Genomic DNA, 22,471 nt, shown 5'->3' with positions numbered 1-22,471 from the left:
ATCTGGGTGTGGAGGTTGAGCTGGGTGGTTCGCAGGAGTTCCTGCAGGCCTGGGGTAGGGTGAGGCAGGGTCAGTGTGTCAGGTCAGCTGCAGAGCCCCACGGATGGGTGTCAGGAGGGCAGGCCCGAGGGGACAGTGGAGGCGTGGTCCCTCCGGAGCCACTAAGGGGCACTGAGGGAGGTTGCAGAATATTCCCCCAGCCTTGAGGGTGCCCTCTCCAGGCACCAGGCCAGCTCTGAAGGGGCAAAGGGGTGTCCAGGGACAGGCTGACTGCACAACCCACACAGATCGGATCCTGTTTCATCCATCTCCCCTTCTGGAGAGCGTTTTCTGAAAGTTCCTCTAAAGAGACACGGTGTGAGGGGGCGGAGTGGAGAGAGGGAAACGGGAGTGATGGCTGTTAAGATGAGCTAGTATCTGTGCTGGGAACAGAGGCTGACGCACAGTGAGCTGTCTGTTCGCTGCTGTGAGTTCTGTGTTCACGTGCGGGGTGGTGGGGGGTGGGGGAGGGCATGGGCTACCTCCGGAAGACCAGGGACGTTCCGTAGGTGGCTTCGGTGTGTATCACAAAGCAGCCTGTGAGCATCGGCCTCGCTAATAGGAGATGCTTACCAGTATTTGTTGAATGAGTGAATGAGTGAGTGAGTGAATGAATGAATGAATGAATGAGAGATAAAAATGAGTAAGCTGCCATCCCAGCCTGTGGGGACCCCGTCCAGGGGGACCCTGACACTCCTTCCAGCGCAGTGTGCACAGTGATCCACAGCCTCTGTGAGGTGCAGGACCTCCGGGAGGAAGGGAGCCGTCCGGGCTGCAGGCCAGAGGGGGGCGCTGGCGAGCGGGTCAGGGAGCGCCGCGGAGCCTGTGGTGTGTGAGCCGGGCTTGCTCCAGATCCGGTGGAGAAGGGCACTCGAGGCAGAGAAACAACACACACAACAGCCCCGAGGGAGCCTGACCCGGGAAGGGGTTGCTGTGGGCGGAGACGCTGCGGCAGACGTGGGCAGGGCAGGGCAGGGCGGCAAAGGGCCGCGAGTGCCGAGAGGAACAGGGCTGCCGGGGAGGGGTCCTTCGTAAGGGAGGGCGTGGTTGGAGTCTGGAGACACGTGGAATGGTTCAAAGCAGAAACTCTGGACTTAGGCAACCTGGGTTCCACCCCAATTCTACTGCCCACATCTCCGTGACCTTGGGCAGGTTACACCCCTGATCTGTGAAACGGCGGTGCCGACAGCAGTCAGCTACCCCAAGGGGCTGTGGAAGCGAGTCCGACACAGAGCGAGGCTGTGCAGATGTTAGTTGTTGCATGTGCTGGATGCACGTGCTCTTTTATTAATGAAGGTGGTGGGCCAGGCAGCCTGCAGGGGGCCGGGGGCTGGTTGAACCAGAGCTGAGGAGGGTCCAGTCGTGCAGAGGGCACGGGAAGGGATTAGATTGGGGTGGTGGATGCTGCCACCCTAAAACAGCAGTCACCTGGTAAATGTGGGGGAGAGGAGACGATGGAGTGAAGGCACCCCAAAGTTGGCAGGAGCCCCCAGTCCAGGGCTTGCCTGCTCAGAAACCTCCGATGACTCCCAGGAGCCTGCAGTTTATTATTATTTTTAAATGTATTTTATTGACTTTTTACAGAGAGGAAGGGAGAGGGATAGAGAGCCAGAAACATCGATGAGAGAGATACGTCTACCAGCCGCCTCCCGCACACCCCCCACCGGGGATGTGCCCGCAACCAGTGTACATGCCCCCGACCGGGATCGAACCTGTTACCTTTCAGTCTGCAGACGATGCTCTATCCACTGAGCCAAACTGGTTTTGGCTGCAGTTTATTATTTTTAATAAATCTTTGGCATAGATCATATGTTAGCATGGACCTAAAGACTAGATGCGACGTGGCGTCCTGGAGGGGACCCTGAGGCAAAAAAGGGGCATTAATGAGTTGGTGCTCCCCAAACACAGTGTGGAGCTTAGTTAATAGTAACGGAGGAATGTTAATTCCTCCGTTTTGACAAATGCCCCATTGTTATGTAAAACGTTCACGTTAGAGAAAACTGGGTGAAGGTTATGCTGGAACTCTGTACTATCTTTGCCACCTGGAACAACCTAAAATTATTCCAAAATGCAAGGCTTTTTTCTTCTAAATGCTAAGGAGGCGTCGTCAAAGTCCTCCTCCTACCCTTTCTTCCATCCATCCCGTTTGTAGTTTTGGGGGGACCCTTGGACAGACGCGCAGATATGAGTAATATTCTCTTGCCTTCTCTTAGACCATTGGTCCCGTTCTGTAACAGATGCTTGGTGTCCTGTCCCGACCGCTTCATCTCACTCTCTGCTTCATGCCCACTCCTTCCTCTGGAAATGCCCACACCTCTAGCAGAGGCCTTTGTGCCAGCCTCCCGGGAGGCGGCAGAACGGGGAGTCACTGCCCCCGGGCAGCCCTCAGCCAGTTCGGTGCAGAGCTCCTTGCTGGACTGAGCTCAGGACTGTGTCCTTCGTTGCTTTCCTTGTTTTCTTACTGTGCTTCCTGGATCACCCCCCAGTAGACCTCAGTCCTTGGCCAGGGCCTGCTTCAGAGGGAACCCAGATGAAGGCAGAGCCCTGAACCCTGTCCTGCCCCTTGCTCTTTTCACTTAGGTTATTTTGAAAGGTTTTTCCTATCAGGACTTATAGCGGCCTTATTCTGTTTACAGCTGCATAGCATCCCATAGTGTGCTGGGTCATGAAGTGCTTAGCGAGCCTCCCCCTGGATATCCGGGTTGTTGTCAGGCTTTGGCTCATACAAACAATGTTTTAGGAAGAGCCCTGGGTGAAGGACAAGGCTCTGGAAGTGGGACTGCCGGTGCCAGCGGCCTTTGGGGCCCTGCTCTACTTGGAAGGCGGATGGCTTGCAGTTTAAATCTAGAGCCCCTAGGGGGTTCCTGAGGCCCTCCCCGGTCTGACCCAGACATCTGCCTCTCCCTCTGAGCTGTCCCCTCGCCACTGGGACAATTTGCTGTCTCCAGCACTGCCTCCATCTCTCACCTTGGACCATGATTCGTCTACGCCTGTCCCTTTATTAACGGCTCTTCCACACGCCTTTATCTGCTGAAACCTTACGTGTCCTCATGAGCTGGCTGGAAGGACCCCTCCTCCAGGGAGCCTTCCCCAGTGAGTATGAATCCCTCCTCTCGTCGGGCTGCGCACCCCGGCTTCGACACTTCCTGGAGTTCATTTCTGTGTGTCCTCTGATTGCCGTGTGTATTCCTGCCGCCTGCACTTGGCCGCCTGCTCTCGAAGGGCTGGAGCCCTCTGAGTCACGGAGCAGGCCCCGTTAATGCTGGAGGAATTGAATTAAATGTGCTGGCAATTGCTGCATCCTGGCCATTTTGTTCTGTTGTTTGCCAACACGCTCTCCCAGGATGGTCCCTCTGCGGAGGCCAGAATGGAACAGGCCGAGGCAGCGACCTCCGGGTCCCGCCTGCCCCGAGTCAGAGCTCCGAGGCCGGAGAACCGGGCCGTGTATCCCCTGGATGACCTTCCTGTAATATTCCTCTCCCGGGAAGGTCACGGTGAGCAGGCAGCCAGAGGCTGCGTCCATCCGCTGAGCACAGCCCCAGCGTGGGGCGCTCCGGAGGTGGTGGCAGACGGGACATCGTGACCGAAAGCTGAGAGGCAGCTCAGGGAGGTGGCTGGAGGCATGTGCCTCGATTGTCCCTCTGCAAAACAGGCCTGATGATAGGAAGCACGTCAGCGGGCTGATCTGAAGACTTGGTGGGATAATTCCTATAAAGTAGGGAGCACTAGATACATAAGCTTCGGAAAGTTCTGGAAAGACTTGTGGGGTTCCTGTCATAAGCACAGCTCCTCTTTTCCAAGCACCTACTGGAAAATCCACTGGGCGCTCTGCAGGCACGCTCTTGCTCAAGTTCACAAACACCCTACACGTGAAAAACTTTCATTTTTGAATTGTGGTAGGACACACACAAAATGTGCCATCTTAACCCTGAAGTGTGGTATGAAGTCCATTAACAATGTTGTGCAGCCATCACCACCATCCGCTTCCAGAACCCTTTAATCGCCCCTAACAGAAATCTTGTGCCCGTTAAAAAGTCAGTGCTCACTCCCCCCTCGTGCCAGCTCCTGGCAACCACTGATCTACTGTCTGTCTCTATGAATTTAACCGTCCTGGGCATTTCATATGAATGGAACTGTACAATACCTGAGCTTTCGTGTCTGGCTTCATTTTACCTCGTGTAATGTCTTCAAGATTCATCCGTGCTGTATCAGCGCTCTATTTTCTTACGGCTGAATAATATGCCATGATGTGGCAAGTGCAGTATCTTACCTGTACTTTCTAGGTAAGGAAGCTGAGGCTCGGAGAGGCCAGCTGGCCTGCATGAAGTCATGCCACTGGCAGGCGGGGGAGCTGAATTCTAACACCTGTTCTCTTCCCCCCTAACACCTCAGGGCTGGCAAACTCTCTGTCCCCTTGGCCCCTCACAGAGGCCCCACTGGCTGGGATAATCATCTCCACTTTCCAAAAGAGAAAACTGAGATGCGGGAGGTGCTGTGCCTGGGGCCACACTCTAAGTCAGCGAGGACTTGGGGTCCCAGCCCTCATGAGCACAACAGTGAAATTGCTTTGAAATGGCAGCTGGGGGTGGTTACCGAGGTCCCTCCAGGCCCTGCAGAAAGGGGACCAGGCGATGAACCCTGCCCCTGCCCCTTTCCCAGCCCTATAGTCATCCCATGGTGACCGGGGAGCTAACCTGGGATTGATGGGAACCCACTCTGCAGCTGTGGCCAGCTGTCCCCCGTATCACTCCAGGGCAGTGTTTTTGGCTTTTGTTTATCAGCACACACACACACAAAAAAATCCTTTCTGTAGACTAACACCTCCTCCAGGCGTGCTGACGCTGACTGTCCAGTCTGAGCAGCGGGTGCTGGGGTGCAGCGAGTGCAGAGTCAGGAGACCTGAGCCCCTTGCCGCCTCCACCTGCTGTGTGATCTTGGGCGAGTCCCAGGCCCCGCCTGAGCCCAGTCAGCAAAGCGCAGCAGGAGAGGGTCGGACAAGGTCTGGCAGGTTCCATGCTGAACACCATTCCACGGTTCATAGGCTTCCGAGAGGTTCCTGTGGGGCCTGCAGAGGGCAGAGACCCCTCCCTCTCCCCCTCCAGTCCCAGCGAGCGTCATGAGCAGCAGCTGCGTGCAGTGATCCGGCTCCAGGCCGGCCCTGTCCCGCAGAGCTGTCTGCGGTGGACACGGACTGGGCTGCGCTGGGCAGCTGGCGGCCACTGAGCCCCGGAAATCCAGCTGGTGCAACTGAGAAACTGAATTGTAATGTTTATATAATTCTGTTTACATTTAATTATATGTCTAGAGCTGGTCAAGACAGGTTTTGGGTCATGAAGAGGGGGAGGACCACTCGGAAAGTGCCCACAGCCCAGAGCACACTCAGCCCTCGCCGACTGAAGATCTCCAGAGACCGCTGGCCTGGAAGTCCGGGGCCCGGGTTCACATCTCAACCGTCCTCAACACGCTATGTGACCCAGGCCAAACCCCATCCCCTCACCTGAACAGGGGCTGTCTGCCCGTGGGTGGGTCCTGCCAGTGAGAACAGCAACAGCACACACTAGTAGAACACTCGCTGTGTGCCAGGAGCTGGGCCAAGCCTTCTGTGCTTTGGGCTCAGGGAGGTCCGTTAACTGGCTCAAGGTCACACAGCACCGGGATTCAAACTTGAGGAGGCTGGGGTTCCAGAGCCCACATTCTCAGCTCCATGCTGCACTACCTGCAGGGTCAGGGCTGTATCCCCCCTCCCCGGGGCCGCTGCAGGCAGGAGTGGCTGGAGCCGGGCAGAGCCAGGCCCGGAGGGGAGGCCTGAAGGTGCAGAGGTGTGAGGAAGTCACATCATAGCCCTCTCATCCTCCCAACTCGGGCTTTTCCCAGTGAGGACTGAGGGAGGCCTGGCTTGGCTAGGAAGAAGAAGCTCGGATCAGACCTTATTAACTCCACCTCAGCCACAGGCCCCTCTTCCTCTGCCCTGTGTCCCCGTGTGCCTTCTAGCATGGGCTGAGCATCAATTCATCATCTCAACCGTGACACTTCCGCATGGAACAGGCAGTAGCCACCAGGGACTCCAGGACAACAGGTAGAACCTGGGCACACCAGGCCGTCTGTCACCCTCCTCACGCATGGACACACACAAGTGCCATCGCTGTGCAGGATCCCTCTCCTGGTGCAGAGGGACTCTCGGGGCTGTCTGTGACTCCTGAGGCTGGCAGCCACCATCACAGGGAACCCAGAGGAGGTCTCACCCCCATTTGCAAGGTCATGGATGACTTCTTGGAGGAGCAAGTATCTCTTCTGAACTTCAGGGATATCAAGCAAGGACAGAGGCGTGGGACAGTGTTTTCAGGAAGGTTCTGGGGATCAGAAACTCCAGTTCAGCCCATCTGGGACCCAGGCTTGGAGAGAAAACAAGAAAGGGGTCTGGAACAACCCAACAACCAACTCCCTTTTCTCCTGTCAGGCATCTCCAGCCCTCCCAGCTCCTCTCCCTCCGAGGCTCCGTCTACCTCACTCACTTAACGACTGCTTATTGAGCACCTGCTATGTGATCACTCTGTGTTTAGACTGGAGATACAGTGGGAAGTGAAACAGGCATGGTCCCCCCAACTCCTAGAGCCCACAGAGCATAGAGACAGGTATTGATCAAGAGCACAAGGAACCAAGCAGGTAATGAGAAATCCTGATAGGTATTTTAAAGGAAATTATAAAAAAGAGGGTCAGTCCAGCTGGTGTGGCTCAGTGGTTGAATGTCAACCTATGAACCAGGAGGTCATGATTCAATTCCTGATCAGGGCAGGGCATGTGCCTGGGATGCTATCCTCAGTAGAGCTCTCTCACATTGATGTCTCTCTCTCTCTCTCTCTCTCTCTCTCTCTCTCTCTCTCTCTCTCTCTCTCTCTCTCTCTCCCTCTTTCTCTCCCTCCCTCCCTCCCCCCCTCTTTCTCCCCCCCCTTCACTGAAATCAATAAAAAAAAATTTTTTTGTTTTTTTAAAGGAAGTGGAGAGAGAGCAGAGTGGGATGGAGGGACCATCGTAGACATAGGGGCCAGGAAAGGCCCCTGAGGAGGCGATGTTTGAGGAGAGACTGGAATCGACAGAAGCAGCCGGATATGTGAAGAGGTAGAGGAAGAGCGTGCAGGTAGAGGGACCCTCAGTGTAAAGCCCTGTGGAGGAAAGAGCGGGTTGCTAGAGAAGTAACAAGCCAGGAGGCTGGCATTTTGCCTGAGGTCAAGGGAAGACCTTGAGGGGGTTTAAGGGATCAGGTGAAGAGATTCTCTTCGGGAATCTTAAGGGATTCCTCTGTAGTCCCTGTGTTCTGAGGTTCTAGGTCCGTGTTTTCTTCAGTCGTTTTGTGTCTGTAACACAAAGATGAGTGCAGGGAGGAGGGAGGTGACCTCCGATGCCTCAGGAAAGGCCAGGCAGGTTTAAATTCAGCATTTTCTCAGAGAGTCCTGTAAGCAAGCCTGACCCCACCGAGTCCCTCAGCCCCAAATCTGCACCCTTCACCCCAAAGGAACTGCCGCACCCACATCCTGGGCCCTGTGTTTAGAGCTCACGATCAGGGTGGGCATCACGTGGAGGAGGGGGCCTGAGGTGGGGACAGTGCCGGTCACATGTCCCAAGCAGCCCAATCCAAGGCATCTTGTTGACAGAACAACCAGCTAATTGAATGTCATGCTTCTCAAACAGTTGCTATGGACACAGACTTGGGTTGGAAACAGTTTGGACCTTGATCCATCAGGATAATGGAGCTGTCATAAGTGAAAAGGATCCTGGGACCTCCGCCTGGAGGGCAAGGCTGTGGACTATGGGCTTAGGAGTCAGATGGATCTGCACCAGACTCCACCCCACTGCCCGCTGTGGGGCCTGGAGCAGGTGACGTCAGCCATCTGAACTTCTTTTTGTCTTCTGACATGGGCGTATTCATTACCTACCTCTGCATAAACACGATACCAAAAGTTGGCAGCACCTTAAAACAATACACATGTGTTATCTCTTGCACAGGTTCTGAGAGTCAGGACCCCAGGAGCAGCCTCCGTGGGTGGTGGTGGCCCAGGTTGTCAGCCAGGGCTGCAGCCATCGGAGGTCCTGTTTGGGCTGGAGGATCTGCTTCCAAGGTGGCTGACAGGGTAGTGCTGGCTGCCAGCAGGTGGCTTCCGCTTCCCCCATGTGGTCCTCTCCTTTGGGCTGCTTGGGTGTCCTTACAACATGGCAGCTGACTGTCCCCAGGGCCGGTGAGTGAAGAGAGGATGGCGGAAACTGTGTGTCTGCTCTCACCTACCTCAGAAGTCACATCGGTCACCGTGTCCTATCAGTTACACAGTCCGCCTGCTTGTGTTGGAGGCAGGGCTAGTCACAAGATCACCAAGTCCAGGAGCCAGGAGGTGGGGCTCCCCAGAAGGCAGGCTGGTGGCTGGCTACCAGGTGCACTCACCGTCCCCCACTAGGAAGAGCTGCAGGGAGGATTAAATGAGCTCACGTATGAGAAGCACCTAGTACACAGTAAGTGCCCAATGAAGAATCACTAGGATTAGCTTAAACTGAAAACGTACCACCCGGTAACTGCCTCACTTTCTGCATCATTGCCAGGCACCCTCAAGACCTTCTGCCACTCTTTCTTTTTTTTTCCTTTTTTTTTAATATATTTTATTGATTCTTTACAGTAGGGGTGTCGAACTCAATCAGAGAAGGGGCCAAAATCTAAAATCCAGCCTAAATCGCAGGCCGAATGGTTTACTGAACAGTCATAAACTGTCATTGTGATGGAAACGCAGCGGAGTGCAGTGATGACAGCGTGGTGCGGGCCACATTGCAAGGCCTGGCGGGACGGATTTGGCCCGCGGGCCTTGTGTTTGACACATGTGCTTTACAGAGAGGAAGAGAGAGGGACAGAGAGTTAGAAACATCGATGAGAGAGAGACATCGATCAGCTGCCTCTTGCACACCCCCTACTGGGGATATGCCCGCAACCAAGGTACATGCCCTTGACCGGAATCGAACCCAGGGCCTTTCAGTCCACAGACCGATGCTCTATCCATTGAGCCAAACCGATTTCGGCTTCTGCCACTCTTTCATTTAGCAAGAGCCTTATGAGCCTGTACTGAGTCCTTGCTGGGTGCTAGTGACAGAGCAGTGACAAAGACAGGCCCTGTCCCTGCTCTTCTACACGTAAACCCAGGTGACACAGCAGAGAGGGCTGGCAGGTGAGGGGCTGCTTTGGCCGGTCTCTGCAGGGGTGGCCTGTGCACCAAGCCCTGTATGGAGTGAAGGTGAGTGTGTGTGGTGGGGGCAGAGGGCGGACAGAGCGTTTCAGACAGATGGATCAGTAAGAGCAAAACCCCAAGATGGGAGTTAACAATCCCTGTTCAAGGAATAGAGTGGAAGCCCGAGGGAGCAGGGGCAGGAAACGAAAGCAAGAAGTCAGAGGAATAAGAAGACTGGCTTTTAGCCTGAGAGCCATGGGAGTCCTGTCATCTGCGTGAGAGACGCTGGGGCCTGGCCCCAGCAGGGCTGTGGGTGTGGTGAGAAGTGAGGTTCTGGGAAACGTTGAGGGTAGGGTTGTTTGTGGAGGATTTGTTGTTGAATAGGATGTGGGGGTGAGAGAAGGAGGAGTCAGGGATGATTCCAAGGTTTCTGACCTGAGCAAGTAGGAGGATGACGTCATCATGATCTGAGCTGGGAAGCTGTAAGAGGAATAGGTCAGAGTGGGCAGGAGAACAGGTGTTTGATTTTGGACCTGCCAGACACCAGGGCAAGATGTCAAGGAGGCAGTTAGAGATATGCGCCGGGTATTAGAGAGAGAGAGAGAGAGAGAGATGTAAATTTAGGAGTTGTCAGGTGTTTAAGCCATGAGTTTGGATGAGATCAGCCGGAAAGAGCGTAGAGAGAAGCCAAGCACACAGTTCATCTAGTGTTTAGAGGTCGGAGGAGGAGAAGCCAACAAGCAATGGAGCAGGTGTGGCAAGAGATATGGGAGGAGAATGGGATGGTACCCAGAGATGAAGTCACACCTGCCCCTCTCTACCTCTACCCCTTCCCCTCCCTCTCCCCTCCCCCAGGCAGCACCAAGGCCCTGGAGGCCCCAGCGAGCCCATCCTTCCCTTTCCACACTTCATCCCTCAGAGGCCTATGCAGTGGCTGTGTCCTCCGGGGACTGCTGTGAACATACTAGAATGTTTGGCCATTCCACTCACATCATTTCCAGCCTTTCATCACTCAGCTCACCCTCCCACGCCCACTCTAGTGATCTGTCTTTTCTCTTAACAACAGCACTGAGCATTAAACAGGACTGTCCTCTCCCTTCATTTAGACTCTCTATCTCTGTTAATGCAACCATACACAAAGCCAGCCTTTCTAGTCGCACCAATTATGAAAGATATGAGTAGGAAATCACAAGACATCTGGGCTCATAAAGGGAGGGGCTGTGGAGAAAATAAATGAGATTGATAATGTTTGAAAGGGAGGTTGCATTCAGTTTGTGGGTCTTGACAGTCATACCAAGACCCTCGGACTGAGGAGGGGAGAAAATCCACAGAAGGTTCTAAATTAGGGAAAGAACACAATCAGGCGGTTTTGGTTCAGGAAGAGCCATGCTGGGTTCTGTCCCTGGCCTTGTCCCTGATTGGCTCTCCCATGCTCACAGGCCAGCTATGGCTCTGGGATGAGCTGGGATAGGGCAAGGAGGCCCCACTGTGCAGATGCGAGCGGCGGCTGCAGACACAGGGGCACCGTGGAGCAGCCAGGGCTCCCAGGGAGGCAGCAGCTTCGCTGGTTTCTCCACATTTCCACAAGGGCAATGAGGCTTATATTAATGAGAGGTAATTATGGGCACCCGGATGGGCCTAAGTATAGCTCAGAGACAAAGGGAGCCGAGGCAGCCAGCTGCGTTCCCTGCAAGGCCGAGGCCTGCCTATTTTAAGACCTCCCCAAGGTAAGGTTCCCCACACCCCTGGGTGTTGGGTGGCTGAGGGGTGACATCCAGCGTTTCAGGAACCCTGACCAAGAAAGCTCAGAGGGAATCAGTGTGATGGGAAGTCCCAACGGCCTTCACTCAAACCCCTCACTGCTTAGAGATGGCCTGTGAGGCCAGAGAGAGGGACCCGTCTGAGAGGGACCCGTCTGAGGCCACAGCAAGTAAAGAGCAGAGTTGGGATTTGAATCCAGATCCAATTCTGTGCACTTTCCACCATGCCGTGCAGGGTCCCTGCCTTGGAAGCTTTGGCCTGTCCCCAAGAAGCACTGCGAGGTGATGAGGAGAGAGTGACTGATAGTTACCAGGCACCTAAATGCCAGTGGCTTCTACAGGACACCACAACTAGTCCTTGTCTTAACCTCGCAAAGGAAAAGTCATCACCTCGTGTTATAGAAGAGGGAACTGAGGTCCAGAAGGAGTAATTACGTCACCAAATGTCCCAGGGCCGTGGTCGGCAAACTGCGGCACGCCAGCCACATGAATCTCTTTGGCCCCTTAAGTGTGGCTCTTCCACAAATTGCCACAATCTGGGAGAATCTATTTTGAAGAAGTGGCGTTAGAAGAAGTTTAAATTTAAAAAATGTGGCTCTCAAAAGAAATTTCAATCGTTGTACTGTTGATATTGGGCTCTGATGACTAATGTGTTTGCCGACCGCTGTCAGGGCAAGGAGGGAAAGAAGTAGAACTCAGTTATGCCCTATTTTCGGGCCAGGAAACACGGTGAGGGTTGCAGGACTGGGCAGAGGGAGGAGTTGAAGGGAAATGCAGGCACAACAATGGCCTCAGCTAATCCCATGCGGAGCTCTGGAGCTGATACAGCCCCTTAGGATTATTCTGAATTGGCCAAGACAGCCATGCCTTGATGTCCACACATCAACCTCATACTGGACTCAGGCTACCCCTGGAGAAGGAGCAGGATCTTGGCGAGGCATCTGCCTTTGACTGAGAGCAAGTCCTGCTGGTACCCAGCTATTCAATATCAGCAGCCAGAGCTCTTGGCAACTGGAGACATGAGTGCCTCAGTCTGAGGGGAAACGTGGGCAGCATCCACTGCCTGCCCATCTCCAGGTCCTTTCTTATTCCTTGTCCCTCAGATGAGAAGAACCAGCTCTTCCCCACAAGGAGGTTATGGAAACATGGACTCGTGTTCTTTGTAGAGCTGGCAGGCCAGGGGATGCTGGGTAGCTGCATCAGTGCTAATGAGGCCATCAGTGCTAATGAGGAAGGAGAGAGTGAGTATCTGCTCTAGAAAAGTTGAAAAACATGACCTATTAAAAGCCTACAGGGACAGAATGGGAGAAAATACTTGCAAATCATGTATCTGATAAGGACTTACTAAATAGAATGTATAAAGAAACCCTACATCACCAAAAATGGCAAACCACCCAATTAAAAATGAATAAAGGGCCCAGCTGGTATAGCTCAGTGGAGCATCAGCCTGCAGACAGAAGGGTTCCAGGTTCGAGTCCGGTTGAGGGCAGGACCTCGGTTGCCTGGGCCCTGATCGGTGCATGCAGGAGGCAACCAATTGATATGTTTCTCTCACATCAATATTTCTTTTTGTTTTCCCTCTCTCTTCCACTCTCTCTAACAATCAATGGAAAAATATCCTAGGATGAGGATTAAAAAAATAAAAAATAATATAATTTTTTAATGACAACGGACTTAATATACATTTTTCCAAAGGAGGTATACAAATGGCCAAAAAGCCCATGAAAAGATGCTGAATATCATTAGTTATCAGGTAAATGCAAATCAAAACCAGTTCATACCTACTAGAACGGATATATTTTTAAAAGAAAAGGACAGTGTTGGGTCCAGCCGGTGTTGCTCAGCGGTTGAGTGTTGACCATGAACTAAGAGGACACGGTTTGATTCCCAGTCAGAGCACGTGCCCAGGTTGCAGGCTTGATCCCCTGTAGGGGATATGCAGGAGGCTGTTGATTAATGATTCTCTCTCATCATTGATGTGTGTATCTCTCTCTCCCTCTCTTTCCTCTCTTTCTAAAATCAATAAGAACATATTCCAAACAACAATAAGTATTAGTGAGTATGTGGAGAAATTGGAACCCCACACATTGCTGGTGGGATATAAAATGGCACAGCCACTGTGGAAAACAGTTTGGTAGTTCCTCAAAAAATTAAACACAGAATTATCTTATGACCCAGCAATTCTACCCCAAGGTATATACCCAAAGGAATCAAAAGCAGGTTCTCACACAGATACTTGTATGCATTGTTCATTATAGCATTATTCATAAACCAAAAGGTGGAAACAAGCCAAATGCCCATCAGTAGATGAATGGACAAACAAAATGTGGCATATACACTGAGTGGCCAGATTATAATGATCTCTGAACGCATAATAATCTGATCACTCGGTGTATATCCTATATAATAAAAGGCTAATTTGCAAATTGTCCCCTAGACCAGGAGTTCGACCAGCAGGTAGGCTGACCAACCACCCATGTTCCTTCCACCTGGCCAGGCTGGTTGGACCCCACCTATGCACGAATTTATGCACCAGGCCTTTAATACACACACACACACACACACACACACACACACACACACACACACAGAGTGGCCAGATTATTACGCATTCAGAGATCATAATAACCTGGCCACTCAGTGTACATATTATGGAATATTATTGAACCATAAAAAGGAATGGGTTTCTGATATAGATATGCTACAACATGGATGAATCTTGAACACAGTGTGCTTAGTGAAATAAGCCAGATACAAGTGTTCCTGGCCCGGTAACTCAGTTGATTAGAGCGTCATCCGATATGCCAAGATTGCGGATTCGATCCCCAATCAGGGCACATACAAGAAGAAACCAGTGAATACATACATAAGTGGAACAACAAATTCCCCTCTCTCTAAATAAATAAATTAATTTTTAAAAAGAAAAATAGTTTTTTAAACAAAAGGACAAGTGTTACATGATTCCACTTATGTGATATCTAGACTGGGCAAATTAATTGAGATAGCAGGTAGATTAGAAATCACCGGGGACTCGGGGAGGGCAGAGAGTAAGGAGTTGTTGCTTAATGGCTATAAAGTTTCTCCTTGGCTGACAAACAAAGTTTGGACATTGGTAATAGTTGTGAATGTAATTGATGCTGCTGAACTGTGCACTTGGTTAAAATGGCGACTTTTGTGTTCTGTATTTTATCACAATAAAAATAAGACCCATGGGAAATAGGTGAATCCATAGAAACAGAAAGCAGACTGGTGGTTGCCAGGAGCTGGAAGGAGGAGGATTCAGGGAGTAATTGTTTCCTTGGCATAGCGTTTTCTTTTGGGGATCAGATCATGTTTTAGAACTAGACACACAGCACCGTGGATGTACTAAATGTCACTGAGTGCACACTTTAATATGCTATGTGAATTCACCTTAATTCTTTTTTAAGGGAGGAAAAATCTGGGGGGAAATGAACTCTGTGAGATGCAGCCAAATGGGTACTGGCTTTTCCAATGACACATTTGTTAGGTATAAGAAAGTCAGACAATAAGTGAATTAAGTTTCTAACTCAAAAGATGAACAGGTATTGGAGAAAAGAAAGGATCTGGAACCCAGTGTGGGAGTGACAGAAGCAGAGCACACAGGGAGGGGATGCCATCAGGAAGCATAACCAAGGCAGAATCACTGTCACTCACGGATGGTCCTAGTTGGGGTTCTCCAGACGCATGCCCAAGACCAGGATTCAAGTGCAAATACTTCCTTTAGAGTAGACAGCTCGGTATGGGAGAAGAATGTAAGGCAGGGAAGGAGAGGCAGCCAATGAAAGGAGCATTACCGGCCTTGGCCAGGTGGCTCAGGGCACATGCCTGAGTTGCAGACCCAGTTCCCAGTTGGTTGGAGCATCATCCCATACACCAAAAAGTTGCAGGTTTGACTACTGGTCAGGACACATATCTAGGTTTCAGGTTTGATCTCCGGTCAGAGTGCACACAGCAGGCAACCAATTGATTTTTCTCTCACATTGATGTTTCCCCCTCTCTCTCCCTTCCTCTCTCTCTAAAAATCAATTTTTAAAGATCCTCAGGTGAGGATTAAAAAAAAAGGGGGGGGGCCATTATCAAGCAAGTGACCACTGTGGGCAGCTGGAGCTCAGCCCCACTGGGCAGCTCCAGGAGGCCGTTGTCCCACCTGAGGAGTGGGGGAGCTTGGGTATTTGTACACCAGCTCCCCCATAGTCACTGGTTGAGAGCTATAGTCAGGTGGGGGGTTGTCATTCTCTGCAGGCATGGCCACCTGTGAGCAGAGCAGGCTCTATTTGCCAGAGGAAGCCCCCAATCCCCTCAGGCATGCAGATGCTGACAGTTGGAAATCAGCCTGTTGGGCACCACAGTGATGAGACCACAGGAGACATGGGTGGGCCACCCACAGCCACTGCTGTAGTGACCAACTGGGCATGAGGCAAGAACCAGTTGGATTCTTGTTGAAAGATACAGAAATCCAATTCAAACTCAAGCAGAACATCTCTTGACTCTCACATTGGAAACATCGAGCAAGATCTTGACGGAGGACTCCAGGCTGACACTCTACCAACCATAGCAACCCTACAGAAAGGAGGGCACCTCTTTTCCAAAAGTTCATCTAGTAATCCCAGGGCCAATTCCTATTGGCTAGTGAGGATCCCGTTTCCATCTCTGAGCCAGTCAGTACACAGGGACACACAGGGCTCTGATTGGTCAGGCCTAGTCATGTCTCTACCCCTGGGGTTCTGATAGGCCTGGCTCCACCTAAACCACAGGAACTGCAACTGAGGTAGAATTATTCTCCAGGTATAGTGAGCGCTGTTACTAGGGGAAGGACATAGAAGGTCAGGAGAGGGGAGATGCCCAGGTGTCTGGCTTGAGTCCCCAGTGAGTAACTGAAGGGTTTTACTGATGTGGGGACACTGTGGGGTAGCCCAAAGCCCGTGGATGTGGCGGCATTTAAGGTGGACTAGAAGGATAGAGATACAGGCCTGCAGAAGCCAGAGGAAGAGACTCCTTAACAACAAGAGCCCAGTCAGGGGTAGAAAGCAGTTGGGATGTCACTTGTGGTTATTAAGGTATCTAGTTGGTCTCTGGAGGTCTCCCTCTCCTCCTACAATCCTCCAAGGCAGATATAGGAACGCAGGTACCTGTGTAACTCCTTCCCCCACAAGCCAGGCAAGGGGCTCACCAGTCAAGACCACCAGGACCAGAGCAGGGTTTGTCTCCCAAGGAACAGGTCCTGCAAGCACTTCCCCACACCTTCCATCCCTTCCTCCTCCTGGCCCCTATTTGGCAGACTTTCAGTCTGAGGCTGGCGGAGGTGGCCAGGGGCCCAGGCTCACACTTACGTGGTCCTCCTAGAGTAGGGGTGTCGAACTCAATCAGAGAAGGGGCCAAAATCTAAAATCCAGCCTAAATCGCGGGCCGAATGGTTTACTGAACAGTCATAAACTGTCATTGTGATGGAAACGCAGCGGAGTGCAGTGATGACAGCGCGGTGCGGGCCACATTGCAAGGCCTGGCGGGACGGATTTGGCCCGCGGGCCTTGTGTTTGACACATGTGTGACCTAGAGCAACCTTCCCAACACCCTATCCCTTCCAAATCCTGCTGACCCCTTTCTGTCTTCTCTCCCCAGGACAGCTGCTGCCCGGGAGAGGCGCCCCGGGCACCCCGCTAGGGTGACGGCCCTGCCCCGAGGGCCGAGATCATGAAAGGCCTGGGTGACAACCGCCCCCGCCACCTCTCCGACAGCCTGGACCCGCAGCACGAGCCCCTGTTCGCAGGGCCCGACCGCAACCCCTACCTGCTGTCGCCCACGGAGGCCTTTGCCCGAGAGGCCCGCTTCCCCGGGCAGAATGCTTTGCCAGGGGACAGTCTCTTCCCTCTCAACAACCAGCTGCCACCACCGAGCAGTACCTTCCCCCGCATCCACTATAACTCCCACTTCGAGGTGCCGGAAGAGAGCCCCTTCCCCAGCCACGCCCAGGCCACCAAGATCAACCGGCTGCCCGCCAACCTCCTGGACCAGTTTGAGAAGCAGCTGCCCATCCACCGAGATGGCTTCAGCACCCTCCAGTTCCCCCGCGGCGAGGCCAAGGCCCGGGGCGAGAGTCCCGGTCGCATCCGCCACCTGGTCCACTCGGTCCAGAGGCTCTTCTTCACCAAGGCACCCTCGATGGAGGGCACGGCAGGCAAGATGGGTGCCAACGGCGGCAAGAAAGGTGGCCTGGAGGACAAGGGCCGGAGGGCCAAGAGCAAGGAGCGGGCCAAGGCCGGGGAGCCCAAACGGCGAAGCCGCTCCAACATCTCGGGCTGGTGGAGCTCCGACGACAACTTGGACGGTGAGGGCGGCGCCTTCCGCGGCAGCGGGCCAGCCTCCGGGCTGATGACGCTGGGCCGCCAGGCGGAACGCAGCCAGCCCCGTTACTTCATGCACGCCTACAACACCATCAGCGGGCACATGCTCAAAGCCGCCAAGAACAATACCACGGAGCTGACCGCCCCGCCGCCCCCGTCCGCGCCCCCGGCCTCCTGCCCCAGCCTTGGCGTGGGCACCGACACCAACTATGTCAAGCGGGGCTCCTGGTCCACGCTGACCCTCAGCCACGCCCACGAGGTGTGCCAGAAGACCTCAGCCACCTTGGACAAGAGCCTGCTCAAGTCCAAATCCTGCCACCAGGGTCTAGCCTACCACTACCTGCAGGTGAGTCCCTTCAAGGGTCAGCGTGGGGGAGGGATGCGAGGCAGGCACAGTGGGGAGGCCTGACTGGGTCACAGCGTCACCTGGAAAGTTGTTTCCGTCAGGCCTCTGTACTCCCCTGGGAAACGGGTGGCCCGTGGTCCCTGCTCGTAAGGGGATTCCTTCCACGGGCCATGCTCTCAGCAGACGATGATGAGGTCCCTTCTGAGGTCAGCCCTGAGTAGAGACTAGAAACGTCCCTGCCCTGTGGAAGACAAACCTGGAAGCTGTGCCGTCGACCCACCTCATAGGAGCCACTGCACGGTGTTCTAATTCCCGGCCTCCTGCTTGCTCCTCCCACCGGACTGGGGGCTCCTGGAGGACAGGGACCAGATGTGTGCAGCTGTATGTCCCCAAGGCCCGGGGCAGGGTTTGGCATAGAGGAAGTTCTCGGGAAATGTGAAAGGGAGAGGGGAAGATGAACAGATAGACACTGAAATGAACAGAGCTAGAAATAAATAAGACGTAGCCCCGATTGTCAGGATGCTTAGAGAGAGAGAGACATGAACAGTCATGTCAATGTGAGCAGGATGTTCTGCGGAGAAGCATGGAGGGCTACAGGGGTGCAGAGGCCCTAACACAGTTTGGGGGACTAGCTTTATTCTCTCAAACGCGAATGTTCGTTGAGACGCTTGTGCACCAGCACCACACTCAGGGAAAGTGGCAAAAAGCTCAGACATCTCCGCTGCCACACATCCTCCAGGTTTCTCAAGGGCAAGGAGATGGCAGAGCCCAAGGTGTGGGTGGAAGTTAGAAGAAGCAGGTTTTAAGTGCATGTCAAGATGGGCTGCTTCTGTAGGTAATGAGCTGGCATACCTGGGGGTTTGGGGGAGGGGGGGAGGAGCAGAATGCCAGTGCAGGCCTGGCCAGGCTTTGGGAATACATTAGATGCATTTTGAACCAATGAACATCAAAGTCTGACAAAGCCCTGAGTTCTTGTCATTCCATATAAAATTCCAAAGATAGTGAGACTAAGGGGGAGAAAGACTATTTTTTTTAATAGGGGAGAAAATGAAATCTAGGTAGTACTTTATATATTTAAGGCTTTTATGGCTCTCAATCCACTTCCTAGTTTAGAAATATAAGTAAGAGTATGGGTGACCTGGCTCCCTCTCTGAATGGTATGGTTGGTCTGATCATGTGAAAATGCTTCCAGAACACCCGAGGCTGTGCTGCCTGCCTGCATAAAGGGAGGGAGGTGGGCGGGGGCTATGGTTGCAACACATTTTGAGCAGAAATACACAAGGCCATGTTCCCAGGGGCAGATAGAGGTAGGGAGGCTGGACTAGCAAATGGTTTGGGGATAAAATGTACAGGCTTTTGTGACTATCTGGGTAGTCAGCTGGGGAAAGAGCCTTGGGGGCCCATAGGGTGGGAGTCCCAGACAGGGACCGTCCCTCCCTCAGCTGGGAATTGGCCACTGGCAATGTGGCGTTTATGGTGTGTGCGCAGCCATGCAGGTTTGGGGAGGGTGCATTTGTGTACCTAGTGAAGAATGGATATGTTGTGTACACTGAGAAATATGCTTACCTGGACATCCATGGTGAAGTATAGACCTTGTGTCGAGGAAAAGATATGGTGATCGGGGCACACGTTGAGATGTGGCCATGGTGCAATGGTGGCAAGCATGTATGTGAGGTGTGTGAGTGTGCTCCGGGTTCACATTGTATACATGTTGAGGGGTGTACACATGATGTGGGGGCTACTGGGTGTGTATGGGAAAGTATGCTTGCTTCTGGTATGTCCCAGGACAAGGCCTCGTTACTCTGTGCTGGCACAGAGGTGCATGTAAGTGCTGAGATATGCATCCTCATTCACCACGAGGTGAACATCCACTGTGTGTACATGTGTGTATTAGATGAACGAGGGGTGCAGGCTGCGGGTGCAGCCCTGGAGCAGAGCCTGGCCTTAGCAGGACAGCAGGGTCCCCTCTGTTGGTTTCTGCCACTGTAACCACTGTGGACTAAGGCTGCCTCACAACTGTGATCTCACTTGCTCTTATCACAACGCCCTTCCACAGGTGGGATCCCCGAGGTTCAGCAGGTAAAACGGAGCCCCTTTTCCAGCTTATGGAACAAGCGGCAGCTCCAGCCTGGAAGCCAGCTCTGTGTACCTCAGTTTACCGACCTGTGGGATGAGGGATTGTGATTGGCTTGGAGGATGCAGCCCCCATCCTGATATACCATCCTTCTCTCCCATCCTGCGGCCAGGCTCTTGGTGTGGGGTCTGGGGACCTCTCTCAGGCCTGCTGTTCTCATCGGTGCAGTGGGATCAAAAGCCACCCTCTGAGACAGCAGTGGAGGTGATGGGAACACTGGCTCCTGGGAAAGGTAGGCTGGGAGGCAGAGGCCTTTGTGAGCATACATCCTGGGCGGTTTTGCTGGGGCACCCGGCCTGGATCCATGGAGAAATCTGAGGCCGTAGATGGGCAGGGACTTGCTTATGGACGCCCATCGAGAAGCTGTGGCAGAGCCGCCTGGGAACCCAGCTTTCCTTCCCAGCCCGGGGCTGCTCCAGTGGCAGTGCCCAGCACCGAAGGCTGACCTCCCCGCGGTGGGGGCCGGGGCTGAGCGTGTGCTGAGGCCTCTCCTCCCGTCCCCAGGTGCCCGGCGGGGGCGGCGAGTGGAGCACCGCCCTGCTGTCCCCGCACGACGCGGACACCGCGGCGGAGGGCCACATCCCCTGCCGGCGCATGCGCAGCGGCAGCTACATCAAGGCCATGGGCGACGAGGACAGCGACGACTCCGGCGGCAGCCCCAAGCCCTCGCCCAAGACGGCGGCGCGGCGCCAGAGCTACCTGCGGGCCACGCAGCAGTCGCTGGGAGAGCAGAGTAACCCGCGCAGGTGACCCCCTAGAGCCCCACCCCAGGCCGGCCCCGCCCCAAGCCCCTAGGCCCCGCCCCCGGGCCCCGAGGCCCCGCCCCTAGGAAGCCTCTGGTCCGGAGATCTCTGCTCTCACCGAGCCCCCGGCCCGGGAAGCCCCACCCACAGGTTAACCCGGCTTTCACTGGAGCTCCGCCCCTTCAGGTGAGCTCAGCCTGCACGGCAACTCTCCCCCTGGGGAAGCCTCCTCACGCTTCCTACCAGCCCCGCGCGCAGGCAAGCCTGACCACCTAGGTGAGCCCCTCAGTTATGCCCCATCTCTGGGAACCTCTCCTTCCTCCCTCTCGGCTGCCCCCAGAGAGCCCAACCCCACAGGTGAATCCTGCCTCAGATCCAGGTGAGCCCGAGCTCACAAGGATGCAAGCCCCCTAGGCCAGTGGTGGGCAAACTCATTAGTCAACAGAGCCAAATATCAACAGTACGACGATTGAAATTTCTTTGGAGAGCCGAAAACCGACTTCTGCGCATGGGCCATGAAGTTTCAATCGCGCTGTATGTGCACGCCCGCACGTGGTATTTTGTGGAAGAGCCACATTCAAGGGGCCGAAGAGCCGCATGTGGCTCGCGAGCCGCAGTTTTGCCAACCACTGCCCTAGGTGTGCCCGCCTTCACATTAGCTTCCTTCCTGAGATGCCCATCCGTAGGTTGGCCCTTGCATTTTGATGAGTTGACTTTGGAAAGCCCTCCCCCCCCTCATTTGGTGAACCATCTCATAACACCTCCCACCACCTCCACCCCCAGTTATGTTCTGGCCGCAGGTGAGCCTCATCCTTTGATAAACCAGGAAGCCTCTCCAGAGTGACTGGCCCAGGTAAACCCTGCCCTTAGGAGTCCCATCCCCAGGTGAATTCCACTCTCACAGAGGACCTACCATGGGAACGCTTTACTTCACCCCTTATGTTAGCACTGCCCAGGAGAGGTCAGAGGCCCCTCTGCCCATCCCTCTGTAATTGACCCCTGGAGTGAGCTCCAGGATCCGGAAGGAGGGAGAACTCAGAAGTCAGAGATAGACAGCCTTCATCTGTCCCATTACCCATCTGCATTCCACTATTCAAGCCTTATCCTGTTGCTTTAAGTCTTAAAGTTTAAAGCTTGGAAGAGTTAGTGAAAATGTGAGCAAATGAAACATGCACACAGAACGCAATTAAGAGGTGCGGCTTTCACATGCAGAAGTCGCCATGGGGATTCGGACAGAAAAGAATGAGAGGCAAGTTACGGAACGTCTGTCGAATGAGTACAAAACAGGTGAAACTCGGTATAGGCCCTACGGGGATTCCAAGTCCATGGAGGAAGAAAAACAAAAGCAAGTCAGAAACAAACAAAAGAGAGAGTTGGAAGAGTTAAAGAAAACAAGCTTAGTCCTAGTTCCCCGACTACGGGGGGCGTGAACCGAGGCTTCATGGAGGAGGTAGCTTGGGAGGACTGGGGACAGCGGGACAGAGGCAGTGAGGGGAGAAGCCAGGGACAGAAGGCAGGGAATGGTCTGCTGGGGGGGATTCAGGACACTACTGGCCAGTCCCAGGTCAGTCCCTCTCTGAGCCTCATTTTCCCCACCTTTAACTGAGTGGGCTGAGCTAGATGATCTCAATGACCCCTTTTAGGCCTGAGACCCCACACTTCTGTGAGTGACCAATGGCCACTGATGTTGGAGAGGTGGTTAGGACTAGGGCAGAGGCCTTGAATAAGAGGAAATCAATAATGGAAGCAGTAATAGTACTGAGGACCATCAGTTAGCACTTGCTGTGCTCTGGGGTCTACTGCCCCAATGCGCTTTAACCTGCATCACTGAATCCTCCTGTCACAGCCCCCGCAAGCAGGCAGTGTCATTCCCACTTAATAGGTGAG

The 22,471-nt window shown here is 53.7% G+C and overlaps 1 protein-coding gene across 4 annotated transcripts in view; it reads left to right on the top strand.

Moving 5' to 3' along the window:
• Positions 1-22,471, top strand: part of DLGAP4 (DLG associated protein 4) — a 177,198-nt gene that overhangs the window by 90,000 nt on the left and 64,727 nt on the right. For all 4 annotated transcript variants that reach the window (XM_036418397.2, XM_036418396.2, XM_036418398.2 and 1 more), the window contains exons 3-4: positions 16,640-17,707; positions 20,346-20,587. In XM_036418397.2, the coding sequence (XP_036274290.1) occupies positions 16,712-17,707; positions 20,346-20,587 (1,238 nt within the window). In that variant the 5' untranslated portion in view covers positions 16,640-16,711. The remainder of the gene's footprint in view (positions 1-16,639; positions 17,708-20,345; positions 20,588-22,471) is intronic.

Source organism: Pipistrellus kuhlii, unplaced genomic scaffold (genome assembly GCF_014108245.1).
Source record: "Pipistrellus kuhlii isolate mPipKuh1 unplaced genomic scaffold, mPipKuh1.p scaffold_m20_p_6, whole genome shotgun sequence".
Taxonomy (NCBI): domain Eukaryota; kingdom Metazoa; phylum Chordata; class Mammalia; order Chiroptera; family Vespertilionidae; genus Pipistrellus; species Pipistrellus kuhlii.
Note: the sequence above shows the minus strand (reverse complement) of the source record. Positions and strands in the feature narration are given on the sequence as shown.